This window comes from Schistocerca cancellata, chromosome 10, assembly GCF_023864275.1.
Source record: "Schistocerca cancellata isolate TAMUIC-IGC-003103 chromosome 10, iqSchCanc2.1, whole genome shotgun sequence".
NCBI classification, from domain to species: domain Eukaryota; kingdom Metazoa; phylum Arthropoda; class Insecta; order Orthoptera; family Acrididae; genus Schistocerca; species Schistocerca cancellata.
The window spans coordinates 47,645,509-47,662,815 of NC_064635.1; the positions used below are offsets into that span (position 1 = coordinate 47,645,509).

Here is a 17,307-nt window from a genome sequence, read left to right on the forward strand (position 1 = left end):
TAGCAGTAAGCGCAAAGGCGTGACAGCTACAAGTCCGTATTGGTTTTATACATACGGAATTGGGAAGTGGGTCATTCCGTCAGTGGAGGAGGTTAAAACATCCGAGTCAGTGGAGAACATACCCCATTTACTGATGGAAAGATTCAGCGGTTCGGTCGCAATCTCTTGGCACTTTTGGGCCCCGGTCAGCAAGTTGCTGCACGCGGGTCGAAGCTGGACTACTGGAATTGTTGCAGTTTCATCCGAAATGTTCTGCTGCAGTTGGGGTTGATTTGAGGGCTCCCCACACAAAGTAATCGCACAATCAGAGATCACGTGACCTAGTTCCGGAACCAGACTGAGCTCTGCTAATAACTGTCGTGATGCTCCAAGGTTCGGTCAGCTGTATGGGCAGTTGCTCCATCCTGTTGGAAGCAACTGTCAGTCTTTTCTTCCTCCATTAATGCAGTCGCAAATGGTTTCAAAATGTTGGCAAAGTAACGTGCCGAAGTCAGCGTCTGATGAAAGAAGAAAGGACCAATAATGCGACGTGTGGCCAGCGGACACTGCACACCAAACCCGAGCCTTCTGATCAAGCAATGGTATTTCGCGGAAGTTGGGCGGATTCTTCGCTGGCCAGGTGAAACCAAGTTTTCATCAGACATAAGGAGCGAATCCACACCTAAGTTATTTCAGTGAACAGCCACTCACAAAACTGGAGGCGCTGAGGAACATCTGCTGGTTTTAATGCATGAACAAGACACTCGGTAGGGAGACATGTCCACGTTGAGGGGAGTATTCGTCCGCATGATCGAAGTGCTATGCCGGTCTGTGGAGACAGGCGTCTGGTTGATTGGGCAGGACTCTGAAGCATTTTCTGGTGAACTGCAGAAACGTTTTCTGGTGTGCGGGCACATTTCAGAATGTTTTGAAAAGTCAGAAAACGGATCCAGTCTGGTGCCATTTTCGGACAGAGCGTTACGTGGCACCCTTTGCTGCCACTTTGACACCATTAAACTTCTCAGCAAACAACGGACCAAACCTTTTCCACAACTCTGTTGTCACATAACTTTCCACAACGAACACCCGCTGCTCCCCTCTCAGTACCATCGTTCCCTTTGCATTGCTCCACTCACACTGACGGATCACATTGCGGGCGTACACATGGTGTGCGCGTCATGTGGTGTGACACATGTGTACAAAAAAATGGTTCAAATGGCTCTGAGCACTATGGGACTTAACTTCTGAGGTCATCAGTCCCCTACAACTTAGAACTACTTAACCTAACTAACCTAAGGACATCACACACATCCATGGCCGAGGCAAGATTCAAACCTGCGACCGTAGCGGTCGCGCGGCTCCGGACTGTAGTGCCTAGAACCGTTCGGCCACCCCGGCCGGCCATATGCGTACAATCTCGTCCAATTTTACCTACTCGTCCGGGACATTACTATTTGCCACTCCCTCTATATCCATATGAGTGGTGTCTGTTCTTTTGGACATGTCCGAAAGAAGAGAGACCACTCATACAAGAATATTTGCTTTCCTTTTTACGTTACTACATTATTTAATGCTGAAAATTTATTTTATTGCAAACAGAATCTGAAAATTGAAATTGAAGTAACTTACAATGTTTTAGCCTTTAATATCACTCCTGTCATTAAGATACGAAAGAAAATATATGTACAAGCTTTTTATGAAAAGAAGCACGGTTAAGCACCACAGACTGCAAGGTTCATTGCATAGCTGCTGCTGTGTTTGCTGCTTGCATAATACTTTGTGTTAGGACATTCCACTGTATTCCCACCTTCGTAAATAGCAGCCCATAGCAGGAATATAGTTTGAGATATCACTCTGAATGCAAAATGAAGCTAATTAATTACTGTTCTGAAGTATGCTGTTTTGAGGACTCTGCATTTGCAGGCTTATTTATTGGAAGCTTTGTGCATATCCTTTGGCCTGTGTGCTTTTCAATGGAAACTTGTTTCTTCAAACGTGTGAATCTAAGCTCGTTTGTTATGTCTTGCTTATTTGGCTGAACCAGCCAAAGATGACATTTCATGATGAATTATGCATATTATTTATTTAAAAAGTTTTATTATGACCGAGCGAGGTGGCGCAGTGGTAAGCACACTGAACTCGCATTCTGGAGGACGACGGCTCAATCCCGCATACGGCCATCCGGATTGAGGTTTTCCGTGATTTCCCTAAATCGCTTCAGGCAAATGCTGGGATGGTTCCTTTGAGAGGACACGGCCGACGTCCTTCCCCTCTCGAAACCGATGGAGCCTATGACCTCAATGTTTGGTCCCTACCCCCGAATCAACCAACCAACCTTTATTATGAATTTATTTTACTTGTTAACAACGAGTAGGGGAGAGTATTGTTTCCTGATCATTCACACACCTCCTACTAACCTCCGGGTGCCCTCCCCCGCCATGTACCCACCTCTTCCACCTGCGATCTCTATCCACCTCATCGTCCCACCTCCATCTGTCCTTCTCGCCTCACTTTGCCTATCTCCACCACTCCCTTTCTTCAACCATATCTTCCATTCCCCCCTTCTTCCTTTTCCACCAGCCCACTTCCACACTCCCCCAACATCTTCCATCTGCATCTGATTCCTGCATCTCCCCATCTATCCCATGTCATCTCATCCTCCCCCTCTCACACTGAACATCTGCTCCTCATTTATCTCTCTCTCTCTCTCTCTCTCTCTCTCTCTCTCTCTCTCTCTCTCTCTCTCTCCACCCCATCTCATCTGCCGCCTCTCTCTTCCCATTTCACTCTCCTCCACACTCCACATCCATCTCATCTTCCACCTCTCTGTCCCTACCTTCCTCCCCACTCTCGGACGGTCGACCTCCTCCTCACTCTTTCCTCTGTCCATGTCATCCCCCCCCTCTCTCTCACTGTTCATCTCATTCCCCCTTCCTCTGTTCAGCCATGGAAGACATGCAGATACTACCCACACCACATGCCTCTTCACATATCTTTCAATCTTCTCCTCCCCATTCACTTTGCTGCCTAAGGCTCTGCCCTCTCCCTAATTGTTCTCTCCTGCTCCTCTCTACATACCGCCGCCCCTCCTCCCTTCTCCCTCCTATCCGTGCCCTCCTGCCCCTCTATCCGTCCATCCCATCTGACCACCTTATTCCAAGGCCCTCCCCACCCACATGTGTAGCTCCTACACAGCAGGTCGATCAGGCAGTGTGATACTACATCCCACAACACACCTGTCGTGCTGGGCAGCCTACATGTCCTGGAAAACTACTTCTTGCACAAGACACGTAGGCTACACTGCAAAAATTTTATTTTTGCCCATATACCCATCCTACCGACGCTAGGTAGTTAGAAACATCACTGCACTGATACTTGTGAAGTTCATTGAAGCTTTATATTAATATTAAAGCTATTTGGAGGATATTATTAATTCCTCAGTTACAGAGTTTTATGGCGGTTAAAATTCTATATATTTTTAAAACTAGCTACATAACATGTACCCAAGAGGTCCAAGCACAGGGAAGAGCTCTCACATCCCGCAATTTATTACTGGGAAGCGTCGACCAATGTGCATGCCATAAAAGAGTAACACGACGACATAAAACACTCCATGGATTGGCGAAGGGAATCGTGCGAATAGATGGCTGAAGAAGAGAGACTGCAGCCTTGGCCGCTATATCGGCCACCTCATTTCCACAGATACCAACGTGTCCTGGGATCCAGAGGAACGCCACAGAGACGCCCCCCAAGTGGAGGCAGTCCTGAATCCGGTGGACCAGAGGGTGGACAGGGTAGAGAGCTTGGAGACTGAGGAGAGAGCTGAGAGAATCTGAACAAATAACATACTGTATCCGCTGATGGCGACGGATGTATTGGACAGCCTGGAGAACAGTGTAAAGCTCCGCAGTATAAACCGAACACTGGTCGGGAAGCCGAAAGCGATTTGGGGTGTCGCCAACAATATAGGCACTCCCTACACCTAACGATGTTTTCGAGCAATCAATGTAAATAAATGTGGCTTCCTTCATTTGTGCACATAGAGCAGCAAATGCCCGACGATAAAAATGTGAAGGGGTACCATCCTTGGGAAATTGACAAAGGACACAGAGCAGGCAAGTCCGGGGACGGAGCCAAGGCGGTGCTGTACCCCAAGTTGTCAAGAAGGTTTTAGGAAAGCGGAAGGAAAGAGAATGGAGCAGTTGACGGAAGCGGACTCCCGGTGGTGGTAGTAGGGAGGAAGGGCGGCCTGCATACCCCACATCCAAGGAGGCGTCGAAAAAAATGTCATGGGCTGGATTAGCAGGCTGGAAGACAGATGGCTAGCATAACGACACAGAAGGACTGCTCGCCGATTGGACAGCGGAGGTTCAGCAGTCTCAGCATAAAGGCTTTCCACAGGGCTGGTGTAAAAAGCTCCAGACACTAAACGTAATCCACGGTGGTGGATAGAGTCGAGACGCCGAAGAATAGACGGCCGAGCAGAGGAGTAGACTATGCTTCCATAGACCAATTTCGAGCGCACTAAGGCGCGATAGAGGCGGAGAAGGACCCCCGTCCGCTCCCCAGGAGGTACCATTCAGGACACGGAGGGTGTTGAGGGATCGCAGACAGCGAGCCGAAAGATAGGAAACGTGGGAGGACCAGCACCGTTTTCTGTCAAACATAAGACCCAAGAATTTAGCGACGTCCAAAAATGGAAGGTTGACAGGTCCTAGATGTAAGGAGGGTGGAAGAAACTCCTTACGACGCCAAAAATTAACACACACGGTCTTACCGGGAGAAAAGCGGAAGCCGGTTTTGATGCTCCAAGAGTCGAGGCGATCGAGACATCCTTGAAGACGTCGTTCAAGAAGGCTGGTCCATTGAGAGCTGTAGTAGATCGCAAAATCGTCCACAAAGAGGGAGCCTAAGACATCGGGAAGGAGACATGGCAATGCAAACAGTACAACACTTAGCACGGAGCCCTGGGGTACCCCGTTTTCTTGGGAGAATGTACGGGAGAGAGTAGTGTTCACCCGCCCTCTAAATGTGCGCTCTGCCATAAATTCGCGAAGAAAAAGGGGCAGCCGACCTCGAAAGCCCCAAGAGAACAGTGTGCTGAGGATGCCTGTCCTCCAACAGGTATCGTATGCTCTCTCCAGATCAAAAAATATTGCTACTGTTTGGCGTTTTCGGAGAAAATTGTTCATAATGTAAGTGGAGAGAGCAACAAGCTGGTCAACTGCAGAACGATGCTTTCGGAAGCCGCATTGGGCAGGTGTTAAAAGACTGCGGGACTCCAGCCACCAAGCTAAACGGCAATTCACCATACGCTCCAAAACCTTACATAGACTACTCGTGAGAGAAATGGGGCGATAGCTGGAGGGGAGATGTTTGTCCTTTCCAGGTTTCGGAATAGGAACGACGATAGCTTCCCGCCATCGTCTGGGAAAAGTACTGTCGGTCCAAATTCGATTATAAAGGCGAAGGAGATAACGCAGACTATGGGTTGATAAATGCAGCATCATTTGTATGTGGATACCATCCGGTCCTGGGGCGGAGGAGCGAGAAGAAGAGAGTGCATGTTGGAGTTCCCGAATGGAGAAAACAGTATTATAGCTTTCGCGATTTTGAGAGGAGAAAGCAAGAGGTTGCACTTCCGCTGCACGTTTCTTCGGGAGAAACGCTGGCGGGTAATTTGAAGAGCTCGAAATATCAGCAAAGTGTTGACCCAATGAGTTAGAAATTGCGACGTGGTCCACTAACGTATCATGCGCGACAGTGAGCCCAGAGACCGGGGAGAAACTAGGCGCGCCAGATAACCGTCGAATCCGACTCCAAACTTTCGAGGAGGGAGTGAAGGTGTTAAATGAGCTAGTAAAGAAGTTCCAGCTTGCCATCTTGCTATCGCGGATGACGCGACGGCATCGCGCACGGAATTGCTTATAGCGGATACAGTTGGCCAAAGTAGGATGGTGGCGGAAAACGCGAAGAGCACGTCGCCGCTCACGTATTGCGTCACGGCATACCTCGTTCCACCAAGGAACTGGGGGGCGCCAGGGCAATTCGGAGGTGCGTGGTATTGAACGTTCCGCAGCTGTAAGAATAAGGTCTGTAATATGTGTGACCTCATCGTCGACGCTAGGAAAGTGACGGTCATCGAATGTCGCTAGAGACGAAAAAAGTGTCCAATCGGCTTGGGCAAACTTCCAGCGTCGCGGGCGCATATATGGCAGGTGAGGCTGCAATCTAAGGAAACATGGAAAGAGGTCACTCGAGTGTGTATCATCAAGGGCGAACCATTCGAAGCGCCGAGCTAGCGGAACAGTACCGACCGAAAGGTCCAAATGAGAGAAATTTGTCGTGGAGGCAGACAAAAATGTAGGGTCCCCAGTGTTGAGGCAAACAAGATCCGCTTGGTGGAAGACGTCTAGCAATAGTGAGCCACGCGGACAAGGATGTGGAGATCCCCAAAGCGGATGGTGGGCATTGAAGTCCCCAACCAGCAAATAGGGGGGTGGAAGCTGACCAAGAAGATGAAGGAGATCAGCTCGTGCCATTGGTGTGGACGACGGAACGTATACAGTACAAAGAGAGAAGGTGTATCCAGAAAGGGAAAGACGGACAGCGACAGCTTGGAAGGAAGTGTTTAAGGGGATTGGGTGATAATGGAGAGTATCATGGAGAAGAATCGTAAGTCCTCCATGTGCTGGAGTGCCTTCAACAGAGGGGAGATCAAATCGGACGGACTGCAAATGGGGGAGAAAAAAGCGGTCGCGGGGACGCAGCTTTGTTTCCTGAAGACAGAAGATGACCGGCGAGTAGGATCGTAAGAGGATCGACAATTCATCCCGATTGGCTCGAATGCCGTGGATATTCCAGTGGATAATGGACATACGGTGAACAGAAAATGGAGGAATGTGACCAAGGTTGCCGTCAACTCAACGACTGCTCAGAGCTTGCGACCGACAGCATGGAATGGCATTCAGACGAAGGCAGAAGATCCTGATCCATAGGTTGTTCTGGAGCAGCTCCTGCCACCAGCAATCGGCCGGTTGATCGGCCGCCAGCTGTGCGCCTCGGCGGCACGGAAGACGGCCAAGGGCGATTTCCGCCAGGTGGTGCTGTAGATGGGACACGCCTTGGCGGAGAAGGAGAGGAACTGGGTTTCTCATTAGCCTTCTTGGAAACATGATGTTTAGATGAAGGAGGAACCGATGGTTGGGGTACGTAAAAAATCTTCACGAGTATGCTCTTTTTTCGAAGTCTTGGTGTCTGACTTTTGGGCTCGAGATTTAGCAGAACCCGATGAAGGGTGAGCCATAGAGTGAGCAGGCGAAAGTGGTGAGGTTGAACGGGCGATCTTTGCGCTGGCCGATCTGACGACCGTGGCACTAAAGGTGAGATCACAAGTCTGCGTGGTCGCCTCCTTTGTTGGCCGAGGAGAGGCAAGGACAGTGCTGTATTTTCCTGTCTGAGGCACAGTGGGCTTTCGACTGGCGAATAATTTTCGAGCAGCAAAGGTCGACACCTTTTCCTTCACTCTGATTTCCTGAATGAGCTTTTCGTCTTTAAAAATGGGGCAATCTCGAGAGGAAGCAGCGTGGTCACCCATACAGTTGATGCAACGAGGTGATGGAGGAGGACAAGCACCCTCATGGGCATCCTTACCACACACAACACATTTGGCCGGATTGGAACAGGACTGGCTGGTGTGATTGAACAGCTGACACCGATAACAATGCGTAAGGTTTGGGATGTAAGGGCGAACAGAAATTATCTCATAGCCCACTTTGATTTTCGATGGGAGGTGAACTTTGTCAAATGTCAAGAAGACAGTGCGGTTTGGAATGATGTTTGTGTCAACCCTTTTCATAACTCTATGTACAGCCGTTACGCCCTGATCAGACAGGTAGTGCTGAATTTCTTCGTCAGACAATCCATCGAGGGAGCGTGTATAAACGACTCCACGCGAGGAATTTAAAGTACGGTGCGGTTCCACCCGGACAGGGAAGGTGTGTAGTAGTGAAGTACGAAGCAATTTTTGTGCCTGGAGGGCACTGACTGTTTCTAACAACAGGGTGCCATTCCGTAATCTGGAACAAGACTTTACAGGACCTGCAATTGCGTCGACACCTTTCTGAATAATGAAAGGGTTGACCGTGGAGAAGTCGTGACCTTCGTCAGACCGAGAAACAACAAGGAACTGTTGCAACGATGGAAGAACTGTCTGTGGCTGAGAGTCAGTGAACTTACGCTTGTGAGCAGACATAGTGGAAGGTGAGGAAACCATTGCGGAAGAATCCCCCATGATTACCGGCGTCTCCGATGGCGCGTTCCTCCCTTGTGGGGGACCTCTCTGAGGGCACTCCCGCCTTAGGTGATTGTTCACACCTCAGGTCACACCTCCCGAGAAACGGACGGAGGGACCAATCGGCACTTTCGGAAGGTATCAGCTCGGGTAATCACCCCTCCCTGGGCCTGGCCGTTACCAGGGGGTGAGTACGTGTCCTACCTGTCTACCCGGGGTGGCGAATTATGCGTTACCCCGTCACCAGCTACGCATGGAAATGCGTGAGTCGACCTTCAGACACGCACAGGGAGGAAAAAAGAAAAAGGGTAAAAACAAAGGGAAAGGAAAGAAGAGAGATCTCAAACGCTGCAGCGGAGAAAAGGGCAAAGAGAAGAGGTAAGGAAAAGAGAAGGACAAAGGAAGGACGAAGACTTGCAAGCAGAGAAAGCAAAGAATGTGTTATATTTTCGAGCGTCCGTCTCCGGATGTAGGCACAAAACATACTCCCAGAGGGGGAGAAAGGGAAGGAAAGAGGTGGAGGTGGAGGTGGGGGGGTGGGGGCAAAGATGGGGGATGGAGAAGGATGCGGAAAGGGAAGGTATGCAGCCCGGAAAGGAAGTAGGGCCACATTAGCTCGGGGTCCCGTGCTCACTACGCACATATCCACAAAAGAGTTGTGGACCCTCTGGGGGGGGGGGGAGGTCCGGTGTGTTGGCTGGCCAGTCTGTGGGCGGTTTTTAAGGTTGTTTTCCATCTACCTCTGTGAATGTGGGCTGGTTCACCTTATTCCGCCTCATTTACACTGCGTCGGTGACTGCTGCGCAAACACCATTTCCACATATGCGTACACCATAGTACCTTCTACCACGCCAACATTTGGGGTTACACTTGCCTGGTATGAGGCTTTTCCTGGAGGGGGGGGGGGGGGGGCGGGGGGATTGTCGTCTGCTGGGAACCGAACCGCACAATAACCCTGGGTTCAGTGTGGGGCGGCGATGGATTGGGTAGACTACTGTGGCCTGTTGTGAGGTTGTGAACCACGGAGGAGGGCTACGGCAGGGTGTAGCCTCCTGTCGTTTCTTGGTCCCTGGTTTAATACATACATACATACATACATAAATACATACATAACATGTGGGTGTTCAGCCACACTTCATTGGTTGTGCAGCAAGCAGACGATAATTATCGTAGATGATAAAAAGAGACTTAAATATCTCAGGGAAACATTTAACTATAAGATCTATAAGATCACCAATGGTACAAGGACGTCCCAATACGCCAATATGTCCAATGCTGGGATGCTTGCCAATATCGGAGAGCCCTGGCAGCAGTGAAAATATGTAAGGGAAAAATGAATTGAAGTTTGTGTTGGGGAGGGCACTCAGCTAAGGTAGTTCGTGCAGCAATGTTGACCACCGTACTGCGGTGGTGTAATGATTAGCATTTCTGCGTAGCAAGCAAGAAAACAGGGGTTCGAGTCCCGTCTACAGCGAAAATTTTAATTCATTTCGTCTGCTTCGATTATCATCGTAGATAATAAAAACCTTAAATGTCTCAGGGAAACATTTACTTATATGTTTATCATATTAGGTGCATTGTGCTGCCACGTACTGTCAGGTACTCCGTATCAGCGACCTCAGTAGTCATTAGACATCGCGAGAGATGATAATGGGGTGCTCTGCGGAACTCGCGAACTTCGAACGTGGTCAGGTGACTGTGTGTCACTTGTGTCATACGTCTGCACGCGATATTTCCACACTCCCAAACATCCCTAGGTCCACTGTGTGATAGTGAAGTTGAGACGTCGAGGGACATGCACAGCACAAAAGCGTACAGGCCGAACTCTGTCTGTTTACTGACAGAGACCGCCGACATTTGAAGAGGGTCGTAATGTATAACAGGCAGACATCTATCCAGACCATCACACAGGAATTCCAAACTGCACCAGGATCCACTGCAAGTACTATGGCAGATAGGCGGGAGATGAGAAAACCTGGATTTCATGGTCGAGCGGCTGCTCTTAGCTCACACATCACGTTGGTAAAAAATGGAAATGAGCATATGGCACCGTTCGCCAGAGGCCCCTATTCGGGGAAGTTAGGCCGCCAAGTGCAAGTCTTATTTCATTCGACGCCACACTGGGCGACCTGCGCGCCGGTGATGAGGATGAGGACAACACAACACCCAGTCCTGAGCGGAGAAAATCTCCAACCCGGTCGGGAATCGAACCCGGGCCCGTTAGCATGGGAGGCGAGCATGTTACCACCGAGCTAAGCAGGCGGACATCACGTCGGTAAATGCCAAACGACGCCTCGTTGTGGAGTGAAGAATCACGGTACGCAACGGGGCGATATGATGGCAGGGTGTAGATATGGCGAATGTCCCGTCAATATCATCTGCCAGCGCGTGTAGTGCCAACAGTAAAATTCGGAGGTGGTGGTGGTGTTATGGTGTGGTGGTGTTTTTCCATGAAGGGAGCTTGCACCCCTTATTGTTTTGCGTGGGACTATTACAGCACAGGCCTACACTGATGTTTTAAGCACCATTTTGCTTCCCACTGTTGAAGAGCAATTCGGGGATGGCGATTGCATCTTTCAACACGATCGAGCACCTCTTCATAATGCACGGCTTGTGGCGGAATGGTTACACGACAATAACATTCCTATAATGGACTGGCCTGCACAGTGTCCTGCCCTGAATCCTGTAGAACACCTTTGGGATGTTTTGGAACGGCGACTTCGTGCCAGGTCTGTTATCGATACCTGTCGTTAGTGCAGCACTCCGCGAAGAATTGGCTACCATTCCCTGCTTGAACGTATGCCTGCGAGAGTGGAAGCTGTCATTAAGGCTTGGAGTGGGTCAACACCATATTGAATTCCAGCATTACCGCGCCACGAACTTGTAAATCATTTTCAGCCAGGTCTTCGGTTACTGGTGTATTTATAGGACATAACCGGGAGGTTCGTTCACGTACAAAATCCTGCACCGGCAACAATTTCGCAATTATGGACGGTTACAGAGGCAGCATGGCTCAATATTCTCTGCAGGCGACTTTAAATAATTTACTGAGCCCACGCCACATCGCTTTGCTGCACTACGCCGGGCAAAAGGAGGTCCCAGATGATATTACGATGTATCCCATGACTTTTGCCACCTCTGTGTATTGAAGGCACGTAAAACTAGTTTGTAAAATTAATTATCTTACACTGCGTAGAACTTTACAAATAACCATCGCATTTAGCAATTGCGAAACAATGGCAAGTTGGCTAGTATGTAAATAATGGGGACTGACCGCGCACGCCGTTCCTGGTGAGGGTGCCGTGGTGCTGTTGGCTGCCGCTGGAGGAGGAGGAGGTGGTGATGGCCGGCGAGGCGGAGGGAGCAGGCTGGCCAGTGCGGGCCTCCAGGGCTGCCAACCTGCGCAGCGCGTCCGCCAGCGTGGCGCGGAGGCAGACCAGTTCGTCCGCCTGCGACAGCGCGCGTCGCTCCAGCTGCGAGACGCGCTCCCGCAGGGACTCGCCGTCCGCCTCCATCATGTCGCCTGCAACACACAACAGCAGCACTGCATTACACTACACACCTCTTACGTCACAGCCTCGTCTCCTCATCACATTCACTATTTTTTTCGGAGTGAAAGACATCAGGGGATGGGTATTTTAATTGTCGTAGTCAGAAGCAACAACATCAAAGAGAACATTTCCTGCCGTTTAGTTTTCCAACACTAGGAGGATGGGATGTGCAGTGTTATTCGTAAGAACAAGATGTGCGATGAAAGTAATATATCTCATTTTTCACCTATCAAAGGTATACTATTTTTCAAACAACAATATTGTCGCCTTTGAAGCAGTTCCCTTCGGCAACTGTACACTGCTATACACTGGCCTAGTCTTGGTAGTAGGCTCCAACTGGTACGGTCTTTTAAAATTTCAGTCTTTTGAAAGTTTTCCAGAGTCCCAAAATGACGTACTTTTAAGACTTTTTCCACTTTCAAAGCAGGAAAAAAGTCACACAGACTCATATCAGGTAAGTATGAGGGCTTTGGAACAACAGAAATGCCTTGTGAGATAAAAAATTCCATGATGGAAGTGACTGTGTGACATGGGGCGTTGTCACAATGCTGAACCCGCATGTCTGCAATATCCGGTCTAACACGAGTCACCCTTTTCCTGCCCCTTTCAGCGAAATATTTGTAGAACACTCAGTTTGCCCTGGAGGAAAAATCTCTCAAGAGCACGCATACATTCGACCTGTTTGATGATGTTTGATTTGTGGAGCACTCAACTGCACGGTCATCAGCACCTGTACACAGTTCAGTCTTTTTTACACAGTCCAATTTTTTTTTCACAGTCCAATTTTTTTTACACAGTCCAATTTTTTTTACACAGTCCAATTTTTTTTACACAGTCCAATTTTTTTTACACAGTCCAATTTTTTTTACACAGTCCAATTTTTTTTACACAGTCCAATTTTTTTTACACAGTCCAATTTTTTTTACACAGTCCAATTTTTTTTACACAGTCCAATTTTTTTTACACAGTCCAATTTTTTTTACACAGTCCAATATAGTCACTGTCACAAATCATGATGATGATGAAATGAGGACAATACAAACACCCAGTCCCTGGGCGGAGAAAATCCCCAACCCAGCTGGAAATCGAGCCCAGCATGCTGTCATCCAGAGGGAGCAACGCTAGCCACTGGACCACACACAAGTGGGTTTTGAAGCTGAAGGTCTCGCTGAGCGAGGTTCATCTTCAATGTGTTCTCGGCCTACCAAAAATGATTTGTGCCAGCGGAAAACTTGTGCTCTTGATAAGGAATGTTTCCCATAGCTCTGTTCCAACTTTTGAAAGGTCACACTCGTGGATTCCCCAAGTTTAACACAAAACTTGATGGCATAATGTTGCTCTAAATTCCGCTGTTCCATTTTCGTAGCACACAATGTAAACACAACTTCACTTACTGTGCTCTCAGATGTCACATGATGGCTGTACGGAGCTGGAACTCGGACTGGACAGCTGGAAGGGATGAACATATCGGTCCACAGAAGCAGAACAACACAGTGTTGCTATATCGCTTGCAGTATTGTTTGTCTCACTACATTTCTCACATGCCTTGTACATATACAAAATAAACTATTAAGAAATCGTACTGATCCACCACTTTACACAAAACAGGCCACAACATTGTTGCAGAAGAAACGAAAAAAAAGCATTGCCAAATTTGAAAGAACGCAAAACCGCCAAGATTGGCGAAGTATTACAGAAGCTCGAAATTCAGCGCAAACTTCAATGCGATATGCTTTTAATAGTTTCCACAACGGAACTCTGTCTCGAAACCTGACAGAAATCCCAGAGAGATTAGTCGTGTGTAAAAGACACCAGTAGCAATCAATAACTTTACTGTGAGACAGCAATAATGATGATATTGATGACAGGGCCACTAAAGCGGAGTTACTAAAAACGGTTTTCCAAAATTCCTTCACCAAAGAAGACGAAGTAAATATTCCACAATCCGAATGAAGAACAATTGCTCACATTAGTAACGTAGAAGTAGATATCCTAGGCGTACCGAAGCAGCTTAAATAATTTAATAAAGGCATGGTCTCCGGTCCAGATAGCATACCAGTCAGGTTCCTTTCAGAGTATGATGATACAATAGCTCCATACCTAGCAATCATATTCAACCGCTCGCTCGACATAGGATTCGTACCAAAAGAATGAGAGTTGCAGAATTCACGCCAATATCCAAGAAAGGAAATGGGTGTAATTCGCTGAACTACTACGCCAGACTTGGTTGGCTGTCTGCAGGCGCCAGCTAACTCGATGGGACAGTACGGAAGTCTATTTTGGAGGAAATGTTCTCTTCGACCATTGTGAATTACATCGAAAGAAAGGACTGAGAAGTAACCAACACGGATTCAGAAAATTTCGTGAATCACGACTAACTCTTCTCATGAAGTAATATCGACAGGGGATGTCGGACTGCTTCCATATTTTTATATTTTCCAGAGTGCTTTTGACACCGTTCCTCACAAGCGACTTCTGATCAAATCGCGTGCCTGTGGGGCATTGTCCCAGTTGTGCACCTGCATTTGTGATTTCCTGTCAGAGAGGTCACCGTTCGTACTAGATGACGGATCCGCATCTGATAGGATTGACGGAGGACATCGAAAGACTCCAGAGAGCTGCAGCTGGTTGTGTCTTATCGCCAAATAGGGGAGAGAGTGCCACAGATATATAAGCACATTCGGGTGGCAATAATTAATACCAAGGCGTTTTCATTGCTGTACGATCTCCTTATTAAATTTTGGTCACCAACTTTCTCCTCTGAGTGTAAAAATATTTTGTTGGCGCTCACCTACATAGAGAAATGATCATAATAAAGTGAGAAAAAACGGGAAAGGTCAATACGTGCGTGGAATTCATCGATACGAATAGTCCGGGAACTTTGCAAATCCGTTCACTGGGTTGGCTGTCTGCAGGAGCCGGCTAACTGGATGGGACAGTACGGAACGGACAGTTAACAGTGAAACTCGAAGACAGCATAACCTGCAGGTGCAATCTGTATTATAACAATTCTGTAAATCGCTAGGAGGCTTCTATTTACCTGTGGGACGCTGGTACATGGCAATATCACGCAGAAAATTCCCACCAGTTCTCCGATTGCCTATTGTGGAACCTGTGCGTCATAAATAGTAAGCAAAGGGTAAAAGCTGTCCTTCCACAATACGGAACTCGAACGTGCGTACGAGCAGAGAATCCGTGCTTGGTACATTGTTGGCAGTTGTGATACAATCCTAGAATCGAGGGTTTACAGGAAGGAGTCGTCATCGAGTGAGTGTTCGAAGATACAAAATGACTTAGAGAAAAATTTTAGTTCGTGTGATGAATGGCAGCTAGCTCCATATGTAGAAAGTTGTAGCTTGGTGCTGCTGAGTAGGAAAAACAATCCTGTAGTTTTTCGAATACAGCATTAGCAACTGTTCTGTTTTACACAGTCAGTGTGGTAGCGATAGCTACGATGCCACAACGTAGGTGAGCTCTGGTAGGTTGGCACTACGAGAGCAGACGAACAACGCCGACCACAGCGACCTCCAGCCGACGCTGTGGAGCGCCACTCCACATTCAGCCCATTTGATCAAGAGCAGACAACCTAGTAACTTAGCTTCTACTTGTGGGGGGGGGGGGGGTCAGCCATTATAGACTGTGGCTTTTTAACTTCTAGTAACTGTCAGCTTCGATATATGAATGGCTTCGCACCTACGTGCTCATCTGTACCAAAAGTTAAGGGGCTCCAGAAAGGCTCAAAATCATGAAAAGTTCAATTTTTACTTTTTTGCGTTTTCTGAATCTGCAGACTATTACCTTTTAATAGATGTATAATTTATTCAATTCCGAAGACTACAACTATTTTTAAATTTTTTTTGAAATGTGTTCTACATGGGCGTGACCCACTGTGGCGCTGTTAAACTGCTGTCAAATGGTGTTATTATTAACTAATTATTAATAATAATTAATAATAATGATAATAATAATAATAACTGAACTGTTGAAAAAGTGTATTCACGGAAAAACTCAAAACCCCAATGAAAGTGTAAGTAGTGTTATATGGTCGAGAATCCCCAAGACTGTATTTGTTGGAATAGCAACACTTCACTTTGGTGTGTATGATGCTGTTGCGACTTTCAATGATGGCAACATTGTAAGGAGCCAGGTATTTAGAAATATGGGAATGAAGATAGGTTCTAACATGGTACGAGCGATGCTTGCTTTAGACAAGGAACGCCTTCGGGCTGCAGACAGGGCTGTAAAGAGTCTAGAAATACAAGCAAGAGTAAACAGGAGGAGGAACAAGAGGAAGCTGGAGGAGGAGTTTGCAGAGGATGAAGATAATCCCTCCTATGGACCTGGAATGCACTAAAAAGTTAATCCAATCTTTGTCGCTCGATTCCCAAAACTTTTATTTTCTCATACTAATTACATGTTTTCTAAGGATCTTCCAAACATATTTGTTTCAAACTTTCAGTAAATGTTACACAGTACCTTCTGCATAATTTAACACAGCCTTTTTCCAAAAAACTGTATATTTTTGAATATATAAATAAAAAATTGCAAAAAAATGTTGTGAATTTTCATTACAATTGAAAAAAAATCATCTTTAATAACTGAACTAAAATTTTGTAAAATCCCTGTGTTAAGTTGTAGCCCATATTCCAATAAATAATCTGTAAAAAGTTCAACTTCCTACCTGAAATACTTTGAGAGGAAAGATGTAATTTATAAGCGTTATTTTAACATTGCAAGTATAGGGCGTTCCGGAGCCCCTTAAGTAATGTGTTTGTATATGTTTATACACCGGTAAAGGTGCTTTAACTTTGCTTTCAGTACCGAAGTACTTCGCCTTTTCCTGCTCCTACTCGCGTCCTTCACTCTTGGCCTACTTTGCAGCAGCAGTTCACAGGAACAGATCCACGCGCTGCCTACCCAGGCGGGATACAAAAGTCAGGCCGATTAAATATCTAGGTGTACTATTGCGAAGCGTTATGAAAAGGAACTAGCAGTGCGGTCGGTCGTAGGGAAGGCTAGTGGTCGACTTTGGCAGTTAGAGAAAAGTGCAGCTGATCTCTAAAGGAGTGTACTACAGAACACTAATGTGACCCATTCTTGAGTAATGCTCGAGTGTTTGGGATCGGCACCAGATGGGATTAAAGGAAGACATCGAAGCTCTTCAGAGGCGTAGTGCTAGGTTTGTTAGCGGTAGGTTGTATCACCACGCTGGTGCTACTGAAATGTTCCGTGAACTCAAATGGGAATCCGTGAAGCGAAGGTGACGTTCTTTTCGAGAACACTAGTAAGTAAAGTTTAGAGAACGGGTATTTGCGGCTGACTACAGAACGATTCTACTCCCGCCCATTTCACGTGAAGGACCGCGAACACGAGAGAAATCAAGTCTCTTGTGGAGACACTAGACAGTCGGTTTTCTCTCGCTCCATTTGCGAGCGGATCAGGAAAAGTGGTACATCCCATTTGGTGCTTTCCCGGTTATGTATG

The 17,307-nt window shown here is 47.3% G+C and overlaps 1 protein-coding gene across 7 annotated transcripts in view; it reads right to left on the reverse strand.

Moving 5' to 3' along the window:
- LOC126106309 (echinoderm microtubule-associated protein-like 2) overlaps positions 1-17,307 on the reverse strand; it is a 790,720-nt gene that overhangs the window by 140,327 nt on the left and 633,086 nt on the right. For all 7 annotated transcript variants that reach the window (XM_049912530.1, XM_049912534.1, XM_049912533.1 and 4 more), the window contains one exon: positions 11,547-11,795. In XM_049912530.1, coding sequence (XP_049768487.1) covers positions 11,547-11,795 — 249 coding nt within the window. The remainder of the gene's footprint in view (positions 1-11,546; positions 11,796-17,307) is intronic.